Source organism: Pituophis catenifer, unplaced genomic scaffold (genome assembly GCF_029215685.1).
Source record: "Pituophis catenifer annectens isolate HBS135680 unplaced genomic scaffold, rPitCat1.0.hap2 SCAF_1, whole genome shotgun sequence".
NCBI lineage: Eukaryota > Metazoa > Chordata > Lepidosauria > Squamata > Colubridae > Pituophis > Pituophis catenifer.
The window spans coordinates 185,656,739-185,684,123 of NW_027256881.1; the positions used below are offsets into that span (position 1 = coordinate 185,656,739).

The 27,385-nt window shown below is 39.2% G+C and overlaps 1 protein-coding gene across 1 annotated transcript in view; it reads left to right on the top strand.

The window, feature by feature from the left end:
- Positions 1–27,385, top strand: part of TMEFF2 (transmembrane protein with EGF like and two follistatin like domains 2) — a 280,639-nt gene that overhangs the window by 161,775 nt on the left and 91,479 nt on the right. Inside the window, exon 6 of the mRNA XM_070956835.1 lies at positions 23,349–23,441. Coding sequence (XP_070812936.1) covers positions 23,349–23,441 — 93 coding nt within the window. The remainder of the gene's footprint in view (positions 1–23,348; positions 23,442–27,385) is intronic.

Genomic DNA, 27,385 nt, shown 5'->3' on the forward strand with positions numbered 1-27,385 from the left:
CGGTGTGGAATTTGCAGTATATATTCTGGCATTTTAAACAGGAGGGAGTGTACAGTCCCGTTTTTGGAGAAGGGATCCAATAATTTTATTTATTTATTTATACTATTTATTTTATTAATCTAATTTATACAACTATCCAAGAAACTTTGCAAACAACAGCAAACAACAAAAACAGAGGATTACATTACATTACATTACATTAAAACAAAAAACAACTAAAACTGCATCAAGGCTCAATAAAAACACAATTGGACACACGTACCCATAGCAGAGTTCCCAGATAAATATCCTGCCTTGAATGGGCAATGCCAGAATGGAGAAGGCATGTTTCTGGGGATCTGCTAAATGACCATGCTTTATTGATGATACCTGGAGCTTGCCCAGTCTGCCAGACCTGATGGGGCAGACAGAAACCCCAGGGGAAATTAACTTCAAATCTGCTTTCCCCAACAATCCATAAATTAAACAAGATATCAACATATGCGGTTAATAGCTGGGAATTAGACAAGGACCCAAAGAGTAGTTTACCATGTCATGTGAATCAGCATCACACAGATAAGATAGGCATTAATGTTTTTTTCAAGTGTAAGATGCTCAGCAATTCCTCCGAATGCAAGCTTGTTAGGGGAAGACAAGTTTATTTCTAAAAGCAAATAATCAAGAGTGGAGAGAAAAAATGATTTTCAGCAGTAGAGCATGACCAGTAGGCTCCATTTGTGCCAAGAAGTGAGCTCCGCTTTACCATCATCCCCATGAAAATAGTGCAACTTGAAATACGTTCATTTTTAATGCTGTCATTGATTTGTTTATATTTGCTTGTATATAAGGGGAAAAAACCTTAAGTTTCTTGCAAATCACTCAGCCCTTAAAATAATTCCTGGTGTGAGCTGTTAGACTTATTGTTCTTCTGCTGGCCTCCCTAGTGCAGTGCGCATCTTCATTTTGAGCGTCATGTGTTTCTTGTGCCAACAATAAAATGGTGCAATTTGAAATACTGTTATTCAGAAGGTGAACCAGAAAGCTAAACCCTATTCCCTCCCCCTGCAAAGTTATTCCATTCCACCCAACTCAGTTTCCCACTTTCCCTCTTCCAAAGTTTTCCTTTGGGAGATTATTAGAAAAGGGCATTTCCCAGCTAGCGAACAACTAATTAAGTGCAAAGTCTCACGATCCATTTCTGAGTCACAGAGGACAATGCCAAACGATTGCCCTGAGCAGACTGTAAAAATCAGAGAGAAAGTGTAGAACACCTTGGTCTCAATCATTTTGAGTTTTATAGGTCAAATTTGGCACCTCCACATTCTGGAAGGCAGCAGAAACTCTCTTGGGTAACTACTTCCCAGTGACCTGATTCCAGAAATCCACTGGATTCGTTAAGGAAGCACACAGACAAATACTTAATCACACTCATACCTATCCAACTCAGTAACCAAAGATCGTCATAAACACACACTCTAAACCAGAGTTTGTTGTGAGTAACCTAGAGTCACTGCTGTGCTGTAATCAAATGTAATATATTTTGCATTTGTAAATAAGCAGATAGTAAAACTCTGAAGCTTCTTGCTATCAATGTTTTTTTTAAAAAAATATTTATTTATTTATTTATTTACTTACTTACCTTTATTATTAAAATTTCAGCCAAAGGACAAGCAGCAGTTGCAATACTAAAGTGATTTATAACAATAAAGCTGTCTACAGTCTCATGCTCAGATATCTAGATTTCATCATTTCTAGTTAGGTCCAAAGGAAAACAGGACAGGAGAACAAGCCTGACACTTATGTTTTCTTGTATTTCCCAATGCTTAGTAGTGAGAGGCACAGTCCTGATACTAAAGAGAGCAGACATCATCTGGGAGGTAGCTCCATTCAACCCAGAAGAGTTTGCCCACCCCTGCTTTAGTGTATCCAGTCAAAGATAACATGTCTTTCTAGGAATCAACTGTTAATTAAAACATCTGAATCCATTTGGAAATGATTGATTTGCCCATGAAGCTAGGGGTCTTGTTTCGACAGAGACATCTATTCAAGCATCGTATCTAATGATAGCTTTGCACCAGTGAAAACTATGTAAAATGGACATCTGATTTGTGTCAACCCCACTTTCTCCCTGAAAAGTCAATCCCATTTGCCCCCAGCTGAGCTTTTGCTTTGTTTATTATAGTTATTAAACTAGTGGGCATGTGTGGGATACAATCAGTTGAAACCAGAAAAGTAACCCAATTTTAAAGAGTCTTCACACAACTCTTTAGAAACCTAACACTTTCTATAGAAAAATATGTCTACAGGATATCAAGACAGAAATCTGAAAATTTTTGCTGAAAGATTAGAAGACCCTCTTGCACTGTATTGAACATAATGAAATTCTCAGTCATGGAGATGGTGAACATTAAATATCCTGCTTTGAGCATCAACTATTTCCATTTGCACAAAGCAATATTATGTTTCCTATGATGGAATCCGTCTCCCAAGGATTGCTGTTTTAATTGAAATGATTAGGTGGGGACAGGCACTGAAAATTACACTGGAGCACAGTGGAGAGAGGAAGGGTGCAAATCCATTATCCACAGTTCATTTTTCTAATTAAAAACCCCACACTTACACAGAGAGATTGCTTTCCATTGTGGCAGTTTTCCCTCTATTATTTTTCCCCAGGTATGAGAGGAAGGGTAGGAGAGAGGGAGGAAGGAAGGAAGGAAGGACAATCAGTTTGTCTCTAAACTGATCCCGTTTTCTGTGATAATTCCTCAGCCATGAAAGTTGTCTACAAGAGGAGTCATGCCAAGAACACAAAAATGTAACTCATTGCATAATTATTGTTTCAATGTTAAGCATGCAGGTAGTTCTCAACTTTCGACCATTCATTTAGCAGCTGTTTGAAGTTCCGACGGGACTCAAAAAAAGCTACTTGCAACTGGTCTTCATACTTATGACTATTACAATGCCTGATTACAGAGTCATGTCAAAATTAAGGCACTTGGCAACTGGCATATATTTACAGTGGATGCAGCAGGTCACATGTTATCATTTGAAACCTTTGCAGCCAGCTTCCAACAAAACAAAGTTAATGGGAGAAGCTGGTTTCATTTAATAACCATGGGATTCATACAGTGACTGTGGGGATTCACTTAACAACCACAGAAAGAGGTGATAAAATTGGATGTGACTCACTTAACAATCACCTCACTTAGGACTGAGGTCCCAGGCCCAATTGTGGTTGTAAGTCAAAGACTAGGTGTATAAATAAAAAAGCCACATGAGAAGGTTCCTGAGTTGTCACCCCACTGGGACTCAAGGCAGTTATTAGATAAGAAAGATCTGTGAGATTGATCTCTTAAACTTAGTTGCTACAATCAGGAGGGCATCCCCAAGTCCCTTTGCATGGTGGGAATGGGAATGCCCTCACACCAATAAACCACTGCTATAGTCTCAGCATTTTGTTCAAGTGTTTTCCTCTGCAGTAACCAGATCATAAATATTCAACCTGACTCTGACCAATATGGCTTAAGGTATACCAATTTTATTCAGTGTATTTCAGGATATGTGTGAGAAACTTTTCTTCAAAGCAGAAACACTTTCTGGGTAAACAAGAGTTTAGGTCAGTCAGCTCTGTAAAAGTTTAAAGCCAGCTATTTCTTCCACAAATTGGCATTTAATCAAGGGTCATTGTGGCATCTTCAGATTAGGTGATCTCTTGATTTGAGTTTTGTGGATAGTTTAAATGGATTTAGCGCATTATCTTTTCTCTATAGTCTGTCCAAAAGATAGATTTGATGCCTGTGAGTAAAGACATAAAATTGCTATAGGCCTGCACTCTTATAGTCTGCCACTTATTTGATTTATATGATAAGTGATCTCTGATGACTCTCTGAGGTACTGAACCATTAGAGAGCTATGTTGTGTGCTGATAAGAAATCTTCTGAGATACCTAAATGTTCCTTCTTCTTTCCTTTCTCTTCTTCTTTGATTTTTTTTTAAAAAAAATCATTAGGAGTTTCCTAATGTGTAGTGTTGCTATCTTGCAAGCCTGAATAATATTTTGAAAGATAAACACATATAAATCAATGGTACTCTGACAAAAACTTTAAAACCAGCATATATACCAAGCACCAAGGTCCAATTGCTCTTTGCTCTTTTCTTTTTTTTAAGTGTGTTTTCCCTTGCAAAGTTTTCCAACAGTTGAATGATGCTGCAGTGTTAGAATAATGGAGGATCAGGCTCTTTAATCCTAGATAGCAGTCTAAAAAGCATTCTTAGCAGTCTTAAAAACCATCTCTTACTCTAAATAACAATACCTCTGAAGTATGAGTTTCTTATAGGCAGAAAGGGGGACAAATGACATATTGCGCATTGTGACATTGCAAATGCAAATTCCACCCTTCTGTATTTGCATTAGAATTTATACAAGGGGCAGAGTTTGCATTATGATGTCACAATACATTTCCATCATCTTGATGAAGTCTTTGCTGGGTACAACCTTGGTCTTCAGAAACAAGAGAGGGCTAGTATTTAGAAGCAAATTGTGCAAACACATCCTTGTTTATATTGTTTTGCTCTATCCATTTGCCCGCACACATACAGTACATGCTGGTGTAATCCTTACAGTAAAATCTAGGTATGTTTTTTCAGGCGTCAGGTATCTTGGGCTGAGTGGGGTCCATTCTTAAGTAAGTGGGCATAGAGTTGGGGAGTGACTCATGCAGAACTCCCAGAGGCGCATTCACACTCTGCATTCTTGTGTTTTATTTATTACACAATAAAATGTTTTATTGTTCAATAAAATACTATGCTCTAAGGGAAAGTTCACTTTATAGCATTATGATTGCAGTTCTGGCAAGGAGTGTGTTTATAAGCAGCGGACGAGTCCCTTTTTAATGGTGTTGCTGCACAGCCTCTTCTTCCAGGTTGCTGTGTGTGTGTGTGTGTGCTCAGCCAATATGTTTATTGTTATTGTAGTGTTTAATCATCCATTTACTTTATATTATTTTCTCTTAAAAGATCCCAGAACAGTGCCCAAAGCAATGTGTGACAATGATATACCACTATTAAAAACATACATTAGACGATACTAAAAGTAAAACACATATACTGATTACATGCAGTAGGCATCAATTCTGAGAAGAGTTAATCTAAAGCAGTATGATTTCACAAACACCTGGTATATAGATAAATTGTTGCCTAACTTTTGACAACACAGAAACCAATCTCATTTGTCTCAAGAAAGGATTCTGTAATTGGGACACCACGGTTTAGAATTCTCTGTCCTGAATCACAGATATTAGATCATTCTCAGAGAGGGAATCTAATCAGGGCCTCACAAGTTTGTGTCCAGCTTCAGTTTACTGATCTCACACCACCCATCACTGCCTTCAGGCAATCATCCAGCTCTTCTTCTGATGCCAGTGAAATGGAGAGAGAATGCTGAGTCTCCAAACTACTAATGTAGATGACAGCTGGCAGCAGAAGAAACATTCCAGGTTGTACTGAATAGCACTGCCTAAAAGCAAAAAAAGAAAAAAAAATCAAGTGAAGAAGATATCAAAAGTGAGCAAGATGAGGTAGAGATGCAGGTGTGAAAAGGGACATATTTGAACAAGAGTTGTATCATCATACATAGGTCCTGAGTCAAATCCAATATCTACTCACAGTCTGGTGTTGTGGGCCACGGAAGAAAACAAGTAGCAATAGCAGTAGCATTTTAGACTTATATGCTGCTTCACAGTGCTTTAGGCCTCTCTAAGCTGTTTAGAGAGTAGGCCTATTGCCAACAATCTGGTTCCTCATTTTACTGACCTCGGAAGGATAGAAGGCTGAGTCAACCTTGAGCCGATGAGAATCGAACTGCCAAACTGCTGGCAGTCAGCAGCAGAATTAGCCTGCAATACTATATTCTAACCACTGCACCACCTTGGCTCTTCAAATACCCTATAGCTGTGCTGGCGAACCTATGGCACGCGTGCTGGAAGTGGCACACAGAGCCATCTCTCGGGGCATGCCAGCCATTGCCCATTGCTCTTCCACGCACACCAGCCAGCTGGTCTTCACACATGCATGTGCGCCAAAAACCGGAAGACCAGGTGACCAGCGCGCATGCACACGCCAGAAACCAGAAGCTCAGACTGCTCTTCCAGTTTCCGGCGCTCCCGAATGTGCGTACCAGGGAGCTGCTCTTCCGGTTTCCGGTGCTACACACACACACACACACACCCGTACGCGCCCGCTCCTGTTTCGGCACTTGGTGCCGAAAAGATTCACCAACACTGCCCTATAGAAAACTGCCATTGAAAGTAGTTCACTCCAGGCAATTGAGCTGTCCTGAATAATGAGATTTGTGCATCCGTTCTCAATAAATTTGGGTAATTTGTTCAAGGGTTTGGCATGGATAGCAACATCATATCTTAAACTTGAAAAATGTCTCTGTAATCTTATGCATACTTCCTTGGAAATAAATGCACCTGGGCCTACTTCTTAATAGAAATAAGGAAAGTATCTATTAGTCCCCTGAAGGTCATAGCATTGTAGAGATCTTGATGCATGTTTATGAAGGAACAACAAGAACAGAAAAAAAAGTCTATTGACACCATTGAGAGTAATGTCCAAGGAAGTGCAGATTGAATTGCAGCCCATGTTCCTAGATTGCTTTTTACTAAGGTAATGTACAAATGCTTTCTAATATGGTAGCAGAACAGCAATGACAACGAAGCAAAGAGCCAATACTTGAATCAAAGGCACATTTGCCAATTTCACATTTTTTTGTTCAAATGACTGACATGGGAAATTTTTAAAAAGCCTGATGTAAGTGTCACTTTCAAAAATGAACAGTCTCTCCTAATTTGTGGCATAATGAAACCCGTATTAAAGTTTACAACTGCTCCATATGGTCTTTGGAAGTTCCTGTGTAATGAAGCCATTTCCTTTTAAAATAAAATTAAAGCAACAGCGAAGATGTAAGAGTTCCCAACATACTACTTGACCATTTTCCCTTCTGCATTTTATGAGATTTAGCTCTTGGCAAATTTAAAATGAACTTCTTCTTTTTTGTTAAAGACTGGCAGCTGCTAAATGGTTTCAAATATTGGTATATTGTTCACACAGTACATAAGAGTCGTGGTGGTGCAGTGGATAGAATGCAGTATTGCAAGCTAATTCTGCTTACTGCTAGCAATTCGATTCTCTCTGGCTCAAGGTTGACTCAGCCTCCCATTCTTTTGAGGTCAGTAAAATGAGAATCCAGATTGTTGGGAGCAATATGCTGATTCTGAAAGCCACTTAGAAAGGGCTGTAAAGCACTGTGAAGTGGTATATAACTTTAAGTGCTATTGCTAGTAATGTGAAAAGTTGGCATCAGTCAGAACCACTTCATATCCAACATTCCATAACAGTTTTGCAGGAAGAATGTGGATGTATGTAAAATTCATCCCAGGGCAGGAAATTGTGTTATGAAATAGCTCATAGTAGGATGACAGTGCAATTTGAAAGAAAAGCAGGCTAAAAAGAAGCTTTAAACATAGCTACAACTTTTTGGTCCTTTTATACACTTGAAAAAAATCACTTTTCTACGTGAAGAGTGGAAAAAGGACTGGTGCTGGTGTCAGTTTTCCCAAAGTTGGTTGCTTCTTGCTCTTCAACTCCCATCACGCCTAGCTAGTAACACCTATATCTACTAGATGTGGTTGGTGGGAGTTATAATCTTATATATTCAAAGGATACCAACCAACTTGAGAAAGGTATCTGTATGTGTAGACATGTATAATATACATTATACATATTATACAAGTTTTTACATAATTAGCCATTTCTAGAAGGAACATTATATTACTGAAAGATATGCTTCTTCAATAGGAGAACAGGTATCACTGATTTTTCAATTCATGTATTTTCTCAAAGCGGAAAATAATACCTGAATAGTCCCAACTCTGTTGCTCTTTCATAAGGCTTGGCGGTTCTCACGGCTATTTGGGCCAGGAGCTTCAGCGTTCTCCATTGTATCAATGTTTTATTATTATTTCAGTAACTGAAGTGACCTGGTTCTTTGACCCCAGGCATGTGATGGTTTTTAAAAAAACTGATTTTATGATTTAAGCTATGATTTGAGGGAGTGGAAGTTCAATCTTTATACACCATCTTGGGTCACCTCAGTGAAAGAACATATGTATGAATGAAAATATTGGAAGAAGTAATATAAATTACTTCTTACATGGCAAAACAAATAGATACAGGGACTCTTGTGTCGTCAAACTGCTGAACACCTAATTTTGACAGTATTGTCTAATGTCTATATACATTTACCCATGTAGTATAGCTGTAGTATTAGCATTTATGGATAATCTTCTCTACTCCCTGCTCTTATTGGTATTGCAATGATGATGAGTCTGTTGCTTTGCATGTACACTGAGAGCTTTTGCACAATTCCTTATGTGTCTAATCACACTTGGCAAAAGTGTGTTCTGTTACATTACGTTATAAATTCTTAGTTTAATATATAAACTTTATAACAACAATTTAAACAGATGATAAAATCTAACAGAAACTACTACAGAATAAAGAGAACAATTAAACAGAAAGAGAGAGAAAAGGAAAAAAAGCAAAAATCAGAAAGAAGCTCCCTGTCTCCTTTGCAGCAAATACAAGTATGATTACAAAGTTATCTCATGATTTGTTATTACAAAACAGAAAACCCCTTATTTTTCCTGTCATCCAATTTTAATATAAATTGTGATGGCAACATTGTTTTAGCAGCAAGAAGAATATAAGAAGCCTAACGAGTTCCCAGATATTTTGAGATGAAGCATACATCTCTAAAGGAAAGAAAATTCTTTTAACAACCTATCTAAACTGGCTTAGATTTGGCAACTCTCAAATGAATGAAGAATTTTGTTAAGTGTGGGGCCACAAAAGTCAGACAGAAAGCAGAGAGAGAGGGAAGGAAGGAAGGAAGGAAGGAAGGAAGGAAGGAAGGAAGGAAGAAAAAGAAAAAGAAAGAAGAAAGAAAGAAAGAAAGAAAGAAAGAAAGAAAGAAAGAAAGAAAGAAAGAAAGAAAGAAAGAAAGAAAGAAAGAAAGACTCAGCCTGGTTTTTTTTTAGTGGAAAGCCCAGTAGAGCTATAGAACAGATTAGGAAGGCTGGTATTTGCAACTACTCCCTCAGGTATTCTGGATTACACCACCGAGGGCTTTTAAAATCAGTAGAAATGAGTTTGGAGATAGGGAAGCTCTTATAAATGAGATGGATGCCTTAGGTGGCTACAAGAAAATGGGAACAGTCTTGCAAATGCCATACCCATCAGCCTTCACCAACCCTTTCCTGATATCCCTGACTCAGGATGCAATAGAGGAATTGCATACCTTAGGATGCTAGACAAAGCTGTAAATAAGCAAAGTGGGGTATTTGAGTGATCTTTTTAAAATAAATTCATTACTAAAATACCAACAAGTTAGAATACTGCTCTATTAATATAGACAGTAAATCTAACTGATTTGCCCCCAGGTCATAATTTATACAGAATCTTCAAAACTAGCCCTGGGTAGAAATGGCTTCTGTAAATGTATCTTGTGCAGGTTGCTACCATGCCCATGTCTTTTAATAAAGTCCACAAATAAACTATGTCCTGTGCGAAGAAGTGTTCCCTTTGGTCTATTATAAGTTACCTTCACTGGAAGACTTGTACATCTAATGTTTCATATGCAATTCAGAAGAGCTTCAAAAGAAACTTGGAAAACTTGGGGAAAAAAGGAATGTCCTTTATCAATCCGAAAAGAGGTCCTTCCTTTCAAAGGAAATTCACTGGGTGAATTAGGACCAGTTGCTCCCAGCCCAACCTATCTCACAGACTAGCACTGATGATGTTACCTAGTTTGGGTAATGAAATGTCTGCAAAAAAACAACAATGCTCAGAGAGCACCAAGGACCTCTCCTCACAGAGTTGTTGGAGGAGGAGTTGGAGGATGGAGTGTCACGTAAAATGTCTAACTTACATATGCCCCTATTGCTCCATGGTCTAGCAAGGGTTAACATTACTACACAACCCCACTATCCCACCTTACCTTGACTCCTCCCCCTGGGTACAAGAGGAACGTCCATATGGGTACCAGACCAGTTCCAGCCATATACCTGAGAAGAAAGGACATAGGTCAGTTACTAGTGTATACTTAGGCCTGTGATATATTTATGACTACAAATAAATAAACTGCAACAATTACTACTTTGTATTGAGAGTTATTGGGCTAGATCCTCCCAATTAACAAAATGGTAGCAGAGGATGGTTGCCCATAACTCCCAGCCATGTCTGAGCAAGCTGTGTACTCAACGAAGAAAAGCAGAATAAATACCAGAGCTTTTACCAGGCAGATGGCAGCGCAACTAACACCTGCCGGAGCCATACCAAAGACCACCCCGACTGGAGATGTGCGGACCATCGACTTGAGCACGCCATCCAAGGGTGAGGAACAGCGGGAAGAAGAAAATGATGACTACAGAGACACACCACGAGAGAATGATGACCTCAGGCAAGCCATACTGAAAATAATGGAAATGCCTGCCACTAACGAGGACTTCATCGCGAACATCCAGAGCCTACTCGAAAGCCATGGAGCAGCGATCGAAGGACCGGAATCAATCCAAGAAGCCACCACCCTGGTAAGAGAGGAGTCATCCCAACCCGGCGCACCAGAAGCAGCCGAGTCTATTTTCGCGCCCTTTTTGCGGCAGCCATCGTTGAATGACCAACAGCCAATGGGAGGCCTGGATTCAAACCTCTTGGCGCGAACTAGGCCCGAACTCAAAACAAATAAGGGGCCATCCAAAAATAATGAAGAAAAATGGAAACAAGTCACCAGGAGCTCGCCTACCGAGCTCGAAATAGAAAGGGCCATCGAGACTCTCGCAACGGCATTCAGCCCCGCTTACAAGCCACCCACACTTCCTCCGAACCACGAAACGACCCCCGAGGTCCGAAGAAACACCCAAGTGCCCACCGACACCGAGACACCGACCGCAACACGCCCGAGGAATGCAACACCGGCCACCAACAAGCCACAGCCACCCTCTATCAATACTCTGGCCCCATGGCACATCACAAACCAACCGACACAAGACCCGGGGCCCAGGGGCCAAGCGGACCACTCACCAGCACCGAAGCCTCCGCCGGGCTTCCCGGCCTGTCCCACGACCAGCATCTACAGACCGGAGCCGTTTACCGCAACCACCGACCAGCTGATCTGGAGGCCCCACCCAGCGAACACAAGTCTTCCGGGCCTCACACCGACGCTCGACGATCCCGCAGCCCAGGACCAGTTCCAGACTTCCACTGCCCAGCTCCGAGTCCCCAGGGGTGAGTCTGACCTTCCCCTGGCAGGACTGGGCCTAGCTTCAGGAGCCGCAGCCACGAGCTCCTCACCCGACGGCTCCCAGCAGAGAATGAGCTTCACGCATGCTCAGTTTCCCCCTGTTGGAAGTGAAGAAAAAAAAATGACTGCTTGTTTTTTTAACCTGTCAGCCTGTATACCAGTCCCTTACTGTGAGTTTCCACACATCCAGGACCATGGACAGCTGCCTTTTGTAAGTAGCAGTTCTTACAATTCTGGGACTTTACCTAATGGCTTCCCCAAACTTTAATTAGATGGGAAAAATCTCCTGGAGTGGAGTCAACAACTCCAAATAATATTTATGAGAGAGAATGTACTTTTTCTGATTTCTAAGCCACCCAATAAGCCATGGTCTTTTGAAATTGATTGTATACGCCACAAAGTGTTTTGTTTGTTGTTAGCAAGTATATCACCCACCATGTATCCCAGCATAGGTAATCACCTGACTGTGTATGAGGTTATGCAGAAACTCTATGGTTTATTCTACAGTAGGAGCAGGGCCACCACCACAAGAATCAAGAGACTTTCACTCTGCCAGACTCAGGCCAGGAGTGTCCATGAGTGAGCATTTACTAAAACTCAATGCCACCAGGGCTGAATTACTACAGAGAGGTGAGAACATCACGGAAGAAAGCATGATGAGTATAATCATAAATTCGCTAGATCCCAGCTGCGATAACTTTGTCACACAGTTAGACAGTCTGAGCATAGGGCACATATCATTAGATAGTCTCACCAACAGGTTGATTGCTGAAGATAGTTTAAGAAGGGACCGCCACCTGTTCAGAAAAGACCTCAGACCAATAAAAAGGGTTGAGTTTCAGGACAGAATAAATAGCATCCCTGAATGTTTCTCATGTGGTTCCAGGAACCATTTTAAAAGGGACTGCCCCAGAAATACCAGGGACAAGGGGTATAATGAGCGCAGGGAAAGGCCTGAATCCGGACGAAGATACCAAAGGGGACACTTTCCAGACCACAGACCCACAAAGGAATGAGGACGCAGATGGTCTCCCAACCCCAGGCGAGGTAGAGAGCCCAGGGACAGCTCCCGAGACAGCAACATGGGTTCTGTGTATGGTTTTAGGTACGGGGGACCAACTCTCAGTCAGGAAGATAAGGAGAATATTTGGCTCGTAGATTCAGGAGCCACCAACCACACAACATACAATGCCAAATTATTCACCACTTTTACTGAGGTGAACTTAGAGATAAAGGTAGCCAACCAGAGCAACGCCAGAGTAATTGGAAAAGGAAGCATATACATCCCAGGGATAGGAGAAATAGAGGGGGTGCTGTTCGTACCTGAAATACCATACAACGTACTGGCCACTATAAAGTTAAGTCGGGACACTAACATTGAGGTGGTATTCAGGGAAGGTAGAGTGTACATGTCCAGTAATGGAGAAAACATCGGGGAAGTAACAGTACATGACAGCCTACCATACTTCACACCGAACAAGAGCGATCAACAGTGCGTAAACGTAAACATGGCCAGTGAAGGAAGGGAGAACGGAGAAACAGAGGGGGTCAATCAGAAGACCACCAGTTGTAAGTTATCCGGAGGTGACACAATTTCCCTAGGGAAACCCATCCACGACAATTTTGCTCACCTCCTCCATAGGAGACTAGGCCACATTGGGTTCCCAGTCGTCAAAAAAATGTTTGAATGTACTGAAGGTTTGAAAGTAAAGAGTTGTGAAAATTACCTTGAGTGTTCTGTCTGTAAATGCTCAAAAATCAAGGCTAGGCCGAGACCAAAGAAATCAGGGTGAACCACTGACTCCACTTTTCAATTAATACACACGGACCTGGTAGGGCCACTGAAACCATCTATCAGGTACAAGGAGAGGTTTTTCTTAATCATTGTGGACGACTTTAGCCGCTACAGTTTTGTATACATACTTAAACACAAAAACGAGGCATTCCAGAGATTCAAAGAATTCTATAAGAGGGTGGAAGTTCAACACGATATCAGGGTCAGACAGATAATGACAGACCGCGGTTCCGAGTTCATGTCCAGGGATTTTTCAAAATTGAAGGAATTGAAGGAAAATTGAAGGAACGCGGCATACTGCATTTCACCTCCTCCCCATTTCAGCCTTCCAGAATGGTGTGGTAGAACGAAAAAATTGCGTCCTCCAAACCATGATGAGATGTGTTCTAGAATATGCAGGGATGGGCCAAGCCTTCTGGTCAGAAGCTCTCCATTATTCAAATTACACATTAAACAGACTATGGTCCAGCATAATTAACAAAACACCGTATGAGATGATGCACAAAAGGAAGCCCAACCTGGCACATCTGCACGTGTTTGGTGTTCCAGCAGACATCCATATACCCAGTTAAGAAGAAAAGGAGACAAGGTCTCCAAGAGACTAAGGTTCATGGGATACGAACCAGGAACAAAAGGCTTCAGATTCATAGACAGCAACAACAAATTCATGGTGTCAAGATCAGCAGATTTTCATGAACACTCCAACTGGTCATGGAGGACTGCTTTATGCCTCTTTGAGTTCCTGGAAAAAAGCAGAACATAAATCTAACAAGAAATAAAGGATGTGTACAGCTCTTCTTTACACACCCTTATGCATATAAATATAAAAGCAGCAGTGAGAATTCTGCGATGGGTAGAAAAGGAATTTAGGTTTGTCTGACAAAAGTCAGAAAATTGCCATAAACATTCCACATCCATGTGCATGCGCACAAACTCTGTTCCTTATGTCCAAAGGGAATTCTTTCCTGAGATAAAGCGAGGCATCTATCTGTATGTGTTTCAGGACTGTTAAAATTGTGGCTGTAAACTTCCCTTGGCCTTTTCTTCCATGATGCGATCAGTTCCTCCCCCTCCATCTCCCCATTATATCACCTCAAACCAAATGTCCTTGTCTGGGAAGGAGGTTGCTTGGTTGGTTGGTTGGTTGCTTGGTTGGTTGGTTGAATTTATACACTACCCATCTCACAATTGAAATTAACCACCTTCCTATCCTGGGATTTTCCCCTTCCCCCATCTACGATTACCTGAGCTGAAGTGTCAGGGTATGGAGAGGAAAGAGAAAGAGCAACAAATGAAGTGCATTGAAAGAGGGGGACAGGACTGCAAGGAGAAGAATTTGTTGTCTCTGCTGAAGAGCTTGAAATTGTTCTGCAGCCTGAGATCTGACTGTCTGAAGAGCAACCTGCTCTCTATGGCTCACCTGTCTGCATGCTGTTCGCTTAGCATTTGATCTGGGGTCAGTGGAAAAGGAGGGTCCTTCCCCCAGCCCCCAGCCCAGAACAGTGTAATCAGAGGGAAATGGCAAGGAGGCCTCTCCCACAGCAGGTGAGTCAGCCCTTCTCAATTGAACCACATGAAAAGGACGCTTGGGGCATAAAATTGAGAGCGCTTGCATCTCAGAATTACTTCACGGCCCTGCTGAGACCCAGCAGTCTCAGTCTTGAGTGCTCATTGAGATCAAGGATAATGTTTCAGCCCACGTCAAATGGCTTTTGATCAGGGTCAAGTTGCCAATGGAAATTGCAGCTAATTTCCCTTTGTGTAAGCGCACGTGGGACGGGTCACTTCTTCACGGAACAAGGAGGCTGCGTGCAACCCAAGGAGCCGAGCGGTGTTACATACTTGGTATTTATGGCAGATGGAGTTGTGAATTTTCTTTTCATCTTTCCTGTAATGTTATTTTGAGCCGTTCCCAGAGATCTGAGAGGATAGCTACTTCTGTGCTAGCCCGTTATTTCACGCCCATTCATTTTTCTCACTTTGCAGCTTTCACCTGAGCAAATGCTATTCAGGGGGAAAAAGACTTATCGATTACAGAGGAAAGTTACTTTCAGCATCTGAACCTCTCTGGCCGGTTTGTGCCAGGGGAGATTTTTATTATAGAATAAAATATATACCAGTACTGTTTGCAAAACTTAGTCTCACACTTTTTGCAAACACCATTGACTTCATGTATTCCAGAGTGGCTTCTCACTTTCTCTTTTGTCCTTTAGACCTACTTCCTTTTGCTAAAATGACATGAAAACACATGGTGTGATCTCTACGTGTGATGTTCAAAACATCACACCCTTTTATTTGGAGTTTTTTTTTTTAAAGCATCCATCTATTTCCATTTTTTTACTCGTTGTTGTTGTTGTCATCTACTTTATTTGAGCAATAATGAAACTGCATTATAGTTTTCTACTAGGGGAGTAATTTTCCAAAGCTCTCATGGTAAAATTGCTAATAGCAATAGCACTTAGACTTACTAGTATATACCGTTTTACAGTGCTTTACAGACCTCTCTAAGCGGTTTACAGAGTCAGCATATTGCCCCCAATAATCTGGATCCTCATTTTACCGACCTTGGAAGGATGGAAGTTTGAGTCAATCTAGAGCCTGTGAGATTCGAACAGCCGAATTGCTGGCAGCAAGCAGTCGGCAGAAGTAGCCTGCAGTAGTGCAGTCTAACCACTGGGCCAATGAACATGAAATTGAACTGAACATAAAATTGAATTGAATATCCATAGTCTGTCATGTTGGTCCTGAGCAAAGGACATATTTACTTCCTTGTTCGCCGGGGGGGGGGGGATTTTCCATCTCTTTCTGAATGATTTTTTCAAACAATTTATCTCCACCTGTCCTTCAAAAGAGATTCTCCCCATGGCTTTCCCATGAAGGATAAATATATCCACAGAATGTAAACGTAAATAAAATCTAGACCAGAACAATAGACCCTGCAACATTCCAAGTCAAAACCATTAAAAGGTGTAATTCTAAATATCAAAAGAGCAGCATGTCCAGGAACACATTAAGAGATATTTCATACTCCATAATGTGGACTTCTCACATGCTGCATTGATAGTCCTTGTCTTGCATATGGAAATAAATAAATTCAACCCTTAATCTCAATATTTAGGAAATTTAAAAAGAGTGTTTTCCTGAGACTTTTAAAAGTAACCATAGTTAGCCGAGACAAAAGTTTATGAAAAGAAACATTGATTTAATAGAAATATTAACTTGGGAAAGGACAATGAATTAGGAAAGGACAATGAATTATTAGCTGTCACAATATATGAAGCCATACAGAGATTGATTATCAGTTATTTTACATTTTCTCTAATATCTTTCTTAGGATAGTCATAAATGAATCTGTGTGGAATTCATTGAAATTTGAATTTTCCTGGGATGGATATATAAATTCAGCTTTTTCAATGAATCTACTAAAACACTTGCATGCTAATCATTAATCAGTTATGTTTTCACTTTGCTTCCATATATTCAATAACCACCAAATTAGAAAGTTTAGTTAAATGTGTTAACTTTGCCCAAACATGAAACAAACAATCGAAATGGGATTCTTGCATATAGGTTAGATCCTTCCAAACAGTCTAGAAAACACTCTGCACATACCCTCTTTCACAACTTTTGCTAATAACACAGGGGTCAAGGTGGAACCTCAGTATGAAATCTCTTCACACATTCACCTATAAAGAAAAGATGAGTTTAGGCGTTATTTTAATTTGATATCATTGTAAGAATGTGTTAGACGGGTAAGAACTCTGCCTCCTTCTTTAAAGATGAATGGGGCCAAGAAAAATTTTCACCTGGTGGAAGTCATAATGCTGTGCCATCAATAAGCAGAAGCCTCTTTAGAGTCAAGGATACCTGGGGCCAAAGCATTGGACATATGATATTAAGGAGGTCATGACTGATTGTTGACCCAACACAATCAGAGAGGAACCATCAGCTGTTTATGTGTAGTGGAGCTACCCTGAAAGGGAGTCAAAGTTCATTGTCTTTAGTATATATTGATTTGTAGCTCAACCTCACTGATTCTTGACCACAGATGATCACATGGCCTGACTGACCCTTCTCTCTCTCTCTCTCTCTCTCTCTCTCTCTCTCTCTCTCTCTCTCTCTCTCTCTCTGTCTCTCTCTCTCCCTCCCTCCCCCCCCCCCTCTCTCCCCCCCACATCTCTCCCCTGTTTATAGAAATGTAGGTAGGATTTTCTGAATGTATTAGGGACGCTGACATGTCTGTTTCTTTCTCTGTGAGGACTAATCCCCCTTTTTTCAGTCAGGCTTTCTTCTGACAGGCAAGGGCAATTTAGAAAGCTGTGGGGGAAAAAGTGGGAGGGGAGGAAAACCAGCCACCCTTAGTCACCTTAGAAAATGAACATCTTATCCTCCTGAAGCTTAAATAGCAGCAGGAAATCGGGAGAAAATAACTCTTTCTGGGTTGTCAGCTTTTATCAAGGCACTCATCTACGCAGTAGGAGAAAAAGAAAGTGGGGGAAGACAGGAAGAATTCACTTTAAACAGATTTTATCACCAGGCAGTATTGTACAGACCAATGACAGGGGAAAATAAATAAATAAATAATAGTATAAAGGGTCCTATTTTTATTTAATGTCACAGAGTCAACTGAATAGATGGGTTCTCCCTGGTCAGACTTGTATCTTCAATCGCTAATGGTAACTTAAAATGAAACAAACGGCCTGGTCATTTCTGATAAAAAAAAATGAGGAGAAATGCTTCACTTATATATTTAACAAGTTTGTTTCCACAGTGTCTATTTAGTATTCAGACTATACATCAAGGATCCCGAGTGCTTTGAATGCAGATCTGAATTCTGCCATTCTTGAGAATGTACTTAAAAGTAGTGATGAAAACCTACTTGCTAACATTTATAAGTGAATATATTAAGGGGAGCAGAAGAAAGTTAGATGGAAATACATTGCAAAATAAATGTGTAAGGATTCTTTTTCTTTTTTGAACAACAATAAAATACTGGAGTTTCTTTCTTTATACACTTTCTGACATGTATACAAAGGTAAAGGTTGATAATGTTTTGATGACCAAGGACTGCATTTAATCTTGGGTGTGGGGGAGAATGCCTCACAATTTTGATGCAGAAAGCTCAAGACTGTGGCATACCATTTTATTTTGTAATTTGATAGGGAAGAACAGTTCTTGCTGTACTGAACAGCCTTATCTCTGCATTAAGATGTCTGTTAGAGCCCCCTTTTTAAGGGCTTTCTTGGAGGCTGAGGGATTGGGGAAATCCTCTGACAGTGGAATGCCCTTCCTTTAGAATCTGCCTCGGCAAATATTCTCACCAAGACTAAAACATTTCTCTTTGCTCAGGCATATTAACTTGTACACAGTACCTATACATATTTTTCAAGATTTCAAGGGTTTCACTAATGTTTAGAGTACAGTGGAGTGGAGTGGAGTGGAGTGGAATGGAATGGAATGGAATGGAATGGAATGGAATGGAATGGAATGGAATGGAATTCTTTATTGGCCAAGTGTGATTGGACACACAAGAAATTTATCTTTGGTGGATATGCTCTCAGTGTACATAAAGAAAAATAAAATATATTCATCAAGAATCATAAGATACAACACTTAGTGATAGCCATAGGTTACTAATAAGCAATCAAATCATACTAGGAAACAAACAATATAAACTGTAAAGATATAAGCAGCATGGTTATAGTCATAAGTGGGAAGATATAGGGAAGATACTAGGAAGGATGAGAAGAATAATAGTAATACAGTCTTAGTAAATTATTTGTCAGTGTTGTGGGAATTAGTTGTTTGGCATTTGGGAAAAAATTGTCCTTGTGTCTAGTTGTTCTGGTGTCATTTTGAGGGTAAAAGTTGAAACAATTTATGTCAGGATGTGAGGGGTCCGTAGATGTTTTCACAGCCCTCTTTTTGACTCAATGGAATACAGGTCCTCAATGGAAGGCAGGTTGGTAGCAATTATTTTTTCTGCAGTTCTAATTATCTGTTGAAGTCTGTGTCTGTCTTGTTTGGTTGCAGAGCCAAACCAGACAGTTATAGAGGTGCAGATGACAAACTCAGTAATTCCTCTGTAGAACTGAATCAGCAGCTCTTTGGGCAGTTTGAGCTTTCTGAGTTGGCACAGAAAGAACATTCTTTGTTGTGCTTTTTTGATGACATTTTTGATGTTAGGTTTCCATTTTAAGTCTTGAGATATGATAGAACCTAGAAACTTGAAGGTCTCTACTGTTGATACTGTGTTGTCTAGTATTGTAAGAGGTGGTAGTATAGGAGGGTTTCTCCTAAAATCTACCACCATTTCTACGGTTTTGAGTGTGTTCAGTTCAAAATTGTTCTGGTTGCACCACAAGGCTAGTTGTTCAACCTCCCGTCTGTATGCAGATTCATCATTGTCTTGAATGAGACCAATCATTGTTGTATCATCTGCAAACTTCAGTACTTTAACAGAGGGATCTTTTGAGATGCAGTCATTGGTGGTAGAGAGAGAAGTGGAGAGAGCACATAGCCTTAGGAGGCTGCTATGCTAATTGTACAGGTATCTGATGTGATTTTGCCTAGCTTCACCTGCTGCCTCCTGTCTATTAGGAAGCTTATGATCAATTTACAAGTGTGGTCAGGTACAGCTAGCTGATTTAGTGTAGTTAGAATAATATCTGGAGTGATGGTATTGAATGCTGAGCTAAAGTCTACAGAGAGGACCCTTGCATAGGTCTTTGGAGATTCAAGATGTTAAAGGATGTAGTGCAGAGTCATATTAACAGTATCATCTGTCGATTTATTTTATATATATATATGTTTATTGCTTCCCTGAATAACAAGAACCTCCAACTTACATTTGTGTCTATGTATCTGTATAACATATATTGCCCAAAAAATCAATTGTGGAGCAATATTGCAGTGAGGACTTTACAGGCAAAAGAATCAAAGCAAACTCCAAATAACATAGAACAAAAGAAAGCTTTTGCCCACATAATGGGCAAGTCTCTCTTTCTTTGGATCAGTATTTCATAATCAGGATACTAGTACAGGAAAGGTCCTGGCTTATACGTCACCTCAATTGTCTTCTATTGTTTGGACATATTTCACATCATAGTTATGATGGTCATAATATTAATCTAATGGATTAGACACTTAATGCAGAATTTTGAACAAAATGAGCACTGTAAAATGGTCCTTTAAATAATGCAATAAAACTGTGACGTAACAGATTGTTTGGAGAAAGGGGTATTTGTTAAATCTGAATACCTGTTAAATCCCAAATAATTTCTGTTATTTGCATAAATATATAATTGAAGTTTTTAGATCATTTGTGAGTCAATTTCTGCCATTTGCAGATTGCATAATGACACAAATTATGTAAATGGGCATAAATGGAGTAAAATTGTCATTTGCATAATTGCTCAAATGATATAATTGGCATAGATGATATAAATTGCCTCAGTTGTCTATATGACTTCAGAAACAATGGACTTTGTTTAGGAAACAAAGTCCAAAATAACATTTTAAAACAACATTTTAACTGTTTTCATTCAAATTCTGATGAATATACATACAGAGGAAAGCAGCGTACTGTAAATCAAATGTAGGTAAACAGGTTCACAGCCCAGGTAAAGCCATAACAGGCATCATCACACTGAAAGAGAAGCATCTTTGTCCTGTTGTGTAGCAAAAGATGCCACCATGTTTGTGCCATGATGTTTTAACTAGAAGCCTCAGAACCAGATCTGGCCTCTGTATATGGATCTGAGATTTCCCTAAAAACAAGGGATTCCTCTTCTGGATCAAAGGGAGAATGGCTTTTAATGCCACAAGTAGTTGCCATTTTTGTGCCCCCTTTTAGGATTTTGATTGGAATTAAGATGTTTTACTGTTACAGTGTCTGTACATCACAGTCAAGTTTGGTAACTCTATGAAAATGAACCAGGTGCAGGGGATTATATAACCCATTTCTGTTTTCATAATTTTAAAGACGAAAGAGAATAAATCACAAAATGCTTCTGATCTAAGAATATCATCATAAAGAAAACTGTTTGTCTTTTCTTTTTTTGTGTGTGTGGCTGAAATTTATAACTGGATACAGACATTTTTTTTGATAAAAGAGAGAGAAACGATGCAAAGAAGGAAAGGTTCCAAAATTATTTTGCAACTTGTCCAAGATTGGCTGCAGTCCCTACTGAGCTCATAGCAACCATAAGCAAGTGAAGCTCAACAGTATTTGGTAGTGTTCCAAGATTCCCTAGCTTTGGGAGGCTGCTGGAACATTTGGACTTTGAAGATAAAGTTGTGGCTGCTTTGACCAAATGACTCCCATGGTGGCTGTGGCTATTTCTCAGTTGAACTGGTGAGACCAAAAGAAAAGTGGCTTTTCCAAGAAGCCAGAGGAGGCTATTGGGCTCCAAACTACAAAAACCACTTTTGATCCCAAAATTCAGTGTAGAAGGAGGAGTGATTTAGGTTCAAAAACTAATCATTGCTAGGAGACAGAGTAGAACACAAAATGAGATTTGAGACCAAAATGCCAAACCGTATCCTTGTTCTCACAATACACAACAACATACCAATTTCAAAGAAGGCAGACTGGTTATTAAAGCTGAGCCAGATCAAATGTACATGTTAATCAGAAAAGAACACTGAATTCCAGATACATTTTTGGAAGCAAAGGTGTGGGCAGGCAATGAAAATATTTTTTAAAAAAAATATTTAAAATTAAGTATATTATTAAAATATTTTAAACATTAAGTTCTTGAAAAAAATTAAATGTTAAAATCAGACGTGAGAGCATCAAATACACTATAGGAGGTATCTGCAGATATTAGCACTGCTGATGGACCCTCCTTTAGGGATCTGGTTCAACTCTATTGGAACTGTTCCCCTGCTGATAAATAATGTCACAGTTTAGCTAAAACTCAAAGGACCTCTTTGCTTGTTTGTTTCTTTTACATCATATCATTTATAAACCATCTCCATCTGGCCAATTCTGGGCAGCATTTGTGAGTAAACTAAAATGAAGTATACCTCAAAAATTAAACAATACAATATAAATTTATCATAAACAATACATGAACATCTTGCATGCATCCCATGGGGTTTCCGCTAATTTTAGAAACGAATACAACATCTAACTTAAGAGCCATTTCTCCTCTTTTCTTTTATCTAAAATTGCTGAGGGCATCTTGCAAGAGAAAATAGTCACCAAAGAGAAAAAGGGCGAGCATCACCTTAAGACTCAGGATTGATACTACATTAAGGACCAGTATCTAGAGATATAAGTAGGAGTATGTGTATGACCCAGGCAAAACCCACATGCAGGACCACAGTGTGTGCTTTTATTTTATTTTTTATGTATCATTGATATCTGTACTGGTCTAGTCCAAATGGCTCCAAGTGCCTCACCAACATCTCCGTCCTTCTGCATCATTAAGAGACCAAGATCAGCTTTCATTAAGTGTAAAACACAAAGCTACTGGTATCTTGATGGAATGTGCTGAACAGAGACCAGGGGATTCCATCATCGTCCACCAAATGTTTAGTCTTCTCTGCTTCTACATGTAAACATTTCTCTATAGGTTGGGTTAGCCCTGTGAGATATGCCAGGTCCAGGAATCTACTGGAACTCTTTTGTTGCAGGGTATAATAACCAATCTTGAAAGCTTCTCTTTCTCTCTTTTTACACTCAAGAGAATCAAGGCAGAGTATTCTGAGTTCCTTCCTCGTTCCTCCTCTCCATCTTCTTTTCAAGACTTAGCTGGTGTTCTGTTCTTCAAGGTTATCTCCTCTTCCTTGGTAACTTTTGAAAGCCAGAACTACCAGCTGCATACAGAGGTGCCTGAATTAGTATAACCCAAACACTGAAAATTAGGATTATGCGGAGATCTGAAACTAAAGGTCAAAATGTGATACACACCTTGCATGGCCACACACATAGCACCTATCAGTCTTTTCCTAGCCTTGTTTATAGGTGCTGCAGGAAAACCAACATTATTTCCAAATCTGTTTTTGTCTTTCAAATCTGGATCTCTTTGCCCAGTCTACTCCAATCCACAGTCAGAGGTTGCAGCTGAACATAGACATGCCTGTTGTCATTTGTGTTTACAAAACTTTCTGTATTCCCAAAGATGGATATGAATGATGATTTTGTGCCCTTTTGAAAGGCGTGAGCATTTTTTTTCTTGACTTCTGTCTTTCTCTCATAGGGAGTGAAGGTTCGGGAGAAACCATTCAAAAGGAAACATCCACCTGTGACATTTGTCAGTTTGGGGCAGAGTGCGATGAAGATGCAGAGGATGTTTGGTACAGAAACATACTTACATATTTATTTGATTGGGAAAATATGATTTCTTTGAATGTGACTATCCTAGCAATTTAGGGGAACAAAATGTGCTTTTTCTGCTGTATTAAGACCAATGAGGTATTACACTTACAAATATGCATTCTTTTTTCTGTGTATAGTTTCTAAGATGATTAGCCGCTCAATATTGCTTGGAGTTAAATGCTTTATAGAAATTTATCTGAAAAAATAATATTAATGAGGGGGAAAGCACTAGGATTTGACACTTCCATAATGAGAAATACAATATATATAGTTAGTTAGTTAGCTAGCTAGCTAGCTAGCTAGCTAGCTAGAAATGGAATATTAATTCCAATTCCAAATCATTGATGGATTATTTGCCAAGAATTTTTTTGATCCCTAGCAACCGCATAGATTGATTTTCTCCATGAATATTAAGTGACAAAATGTATGTGTTGAAACAAACACCAAACAGAACATTCATGTAGCATAGTTGTGAAAATGTTGGAGAAGAAATGAGGAGAATCCATCCTCCCCCATGAAACATGCTGGGTGAATTTGGATCAACCCCTACATTGCTGTTCTAGGGAGAAATTGGTGAATTGTTATCTTGAATAATTAGAAGAAATGCAGGATAAATCTAACAAACAAATATGTGAATAAATATCTTTTCAAAGACACCACATTTTAATGGAATGTGTTTGGTGATAACAAAAACACAGTACAGAATAATTGGAAATAGACAGGAGGATCAGCCTGTCCCTAACCCTAACCCTAACCCTAACCCAATGTATATATATTGAAGATTTAGTATATATACACAAACTCTCCTCGTTAAACACATTGTCTTTTTCATGAGACATACCCCATACACTTAGTGGTTGAGTTTGCACAACATTCTTAAGCAGGTTAACCAACAATTTTTTGTCTATGTTTGCACCAGTGCTCAGGTTGGTTGTTTTCACTTTAATGACTTAAAGCAGAGACCCCCTAAAGGATCAATGGGATTATCCAAGGGATCAATAAATGGCTAGAATCAAATGGGATTCAGTAAATATTTGGGGAGTCATTCAGTGGTTGATAAATAATGGATGCTCTGTTGGGGTATATTAATTTGGGGAGGTCTTTGTAGCGCTCCACACCAGTCCTTAGTCTTGAAGATAGGGCCTGGCTAGTGGTGAGGCAGTGTTACCAAGGATTGGATTGTCAGCCGCCAGCAAGAGTGGCTCTGAGTTTTCTCTATTATTGTTGTTATAGTCATTGCTTGTAGTACTTTTCATCAAAGTAGTATTTATTGAATTATTTTCATACAGTAAATATTTGGGATTGATGAACAGTCTGTCATTTCATGCAGGGATGGATAAGCTAAAGAGTTTGGGGACACCTGAGTCTTAACGTGAAATCTGTCCTTATAATAAATGTAGGACCCTGTATATGGAGTGTAGCTAAGAAATGGGTTAAATGCCTAACCAGTTTCCACAAACCCAATCAACGGCTGCACTGCTGGAGGTCAAAATCAGCAAGATGGCAGATGGAGCATCATAATGCAAGCACCACCCCTTTGGAACATTTGTTCAATGACTTGCATACAAATGGAGCAGGGCTTACTTCATAATGTTCTTTCTGTCCTCTTGCCAATGTTGATACTATCATCCCCTGTGGAGTCAACTGCCAGCTAATCATTTCTATATGAACTGTCCAAGGAAACCATTGAGATTTGGGGTACAAGGAATTGAAGCTGGGGTCTTTTGCATACCAAGCATATGCTTTACCATCATGTTGTATAACATTTCTATGTTAGGGAGCCACCAGGTTCCTTTTCAACAATGTCTGATTGTCAAGTCTATCAAATCTCTTTATCAAATCATATTGCACTCATTGTTTGGATTTCTTTCCACTGGGGAGGCACAAAAGTAAAAAAAAAAAAAGTCTGATGCTTGATAACAGCCCTGTTTTCTCAATCATGGACAGACAGCACAAGCAGTAGAATTATCCAGCCCCAAATGATTCATAGGTAAGACAAGCCTTACGTTGAGGCTCTTCAATTGAATATTTTTCCACCTTACATTCATGGTCTCTGCCAACCAAACTCAGAAAGCTTTACTGTTATTAATTACTCTTCTATCAAGACTAATGAAAACTCTGTCAAAGAAATGTATCATTTTTGATTCAATATATCTCCAGGATATTCCAAAATGAAAAATATTTAATTAAAGGAAATATTTACTTAAGTTACTGTAAATAAAACAATGAAAAATATCAGGTACTCAGAAATCAGTGGCCAATTTCCTTATGCATTAGGGGACAGATGAGAATTAACTATAACAAAATTGATATTCAATATGTTGGAAAGCAGTAAAATGTCCCAGTTTTCCCGCTGAAGAACATGTTCAACTTTAAAAATATCTGATGAAATCTCACCAGCTAATTGTGACTAGTCACTCATTCCCAGCCCAGCCTAGCTCCTTTAGCTCCTGGATAGCAACAATTGGAACAACACTGCCTTTGGAAACAAGGAGAAAATACCTCTAATCCAATCTATATGTCAACTGTGCTTTAAATGTATTTCACAGCTTGGAGTTCCACAAGACTTCCTTCCCTTCATGTAATGTAATCGGTTAAATAGGGAGATACTTAATACTGAGTATTAAGGGAGCAAAGGGAGAACTCAGTGGTGAAAACAGTGATTCAGAAGAGCCAGGGCTGCGCTATAGATGGGGCTGGATTTTGCATTTTTCCAGGGTTTGAAGGAGGTTAAGTGATTTCTTGTCTATTTTAAGTCTGTTAAGTATTGGGGGGGGGGCTTCCATCCAATTTGTATGCATTATGTCATGGATAGTGAAACACCTTTTACTATCAGTGACAATGTTACTCTTGAAGTAGAAGGCTCAGAAGTGTTTAGATTGAAATATATTGTTATCTATAGCTAGGGGTAGACTATAAACCTTTTGCAAACTAGCAGCTTTAACGGATTTATCTTAAAATCTGAATTATTATCATTCCATATATTCCTGTACTATAACTCTAAAAAAAGGGGGTCCATGGTTGAAGCTTGATGACCTATTATAGAGATAGTCTTCAGCAACAACAACACTTGGTCTAAAATGTAGCAGGCCTTCATTAAATTCAGCTTCAATCTACATTGAATCAACCCAGCATTACAATTAAAAGAAGAGATATTATTTTTATACTCTGGCATATGGCATAACAACATTGCCAAATGACCTCACAAATAAACATTTTTTAGATTCCCATGAATATAAATATACATCTAAGAAGCTCCACCATATTAAATCAAAATAGTTTCATTTCATTCATTCATTCACTCACTCACTCACTCAATCCTTCATTTATCTGCATCCAGTGTATGGGTTGCATCCTGTGCATTCAAAGTAGGGTCTCTAATTTAGAAACTATCCTACAAGCTAGCATACCATTGCCTACATCTCACCAACTAGGAATTATAGGTAACATACGTATGGTTAGTAAAATGTAGCTAATAGATGATTACACTGGGATTAACAGTGGGCAAAATAGGGGATAGAAAAAGAAAGATAGAAATGAGAGAAGAATATGCTATAGATACCTAGACTTGAAATAAGGATTGAAGCTAAAATATATGAAAATTAGATTATGTAAAAAGAAAATATATCAATGGATATAATGAATTAATTTTTATTGAGATATTGGATGGTACTATCTGAGAAAATTGATGGCTATAATAATTGGGATATTGTTTAAATACCTATAACAATTGTATTAATTTGAATATCTTCAACAATACATTTATTTAAGCAAAAAGAAAAGAAAATTGAAATGATATAGGATTATGATTTACTAAATAAGACTTATTTAAATTGGCTTTTATATAAATGGTATTGCTAAATAGACAGAATTTAGGGAAATAGTGATGAATTGTATTATGTTGTGTTATTTAAATTAAGAA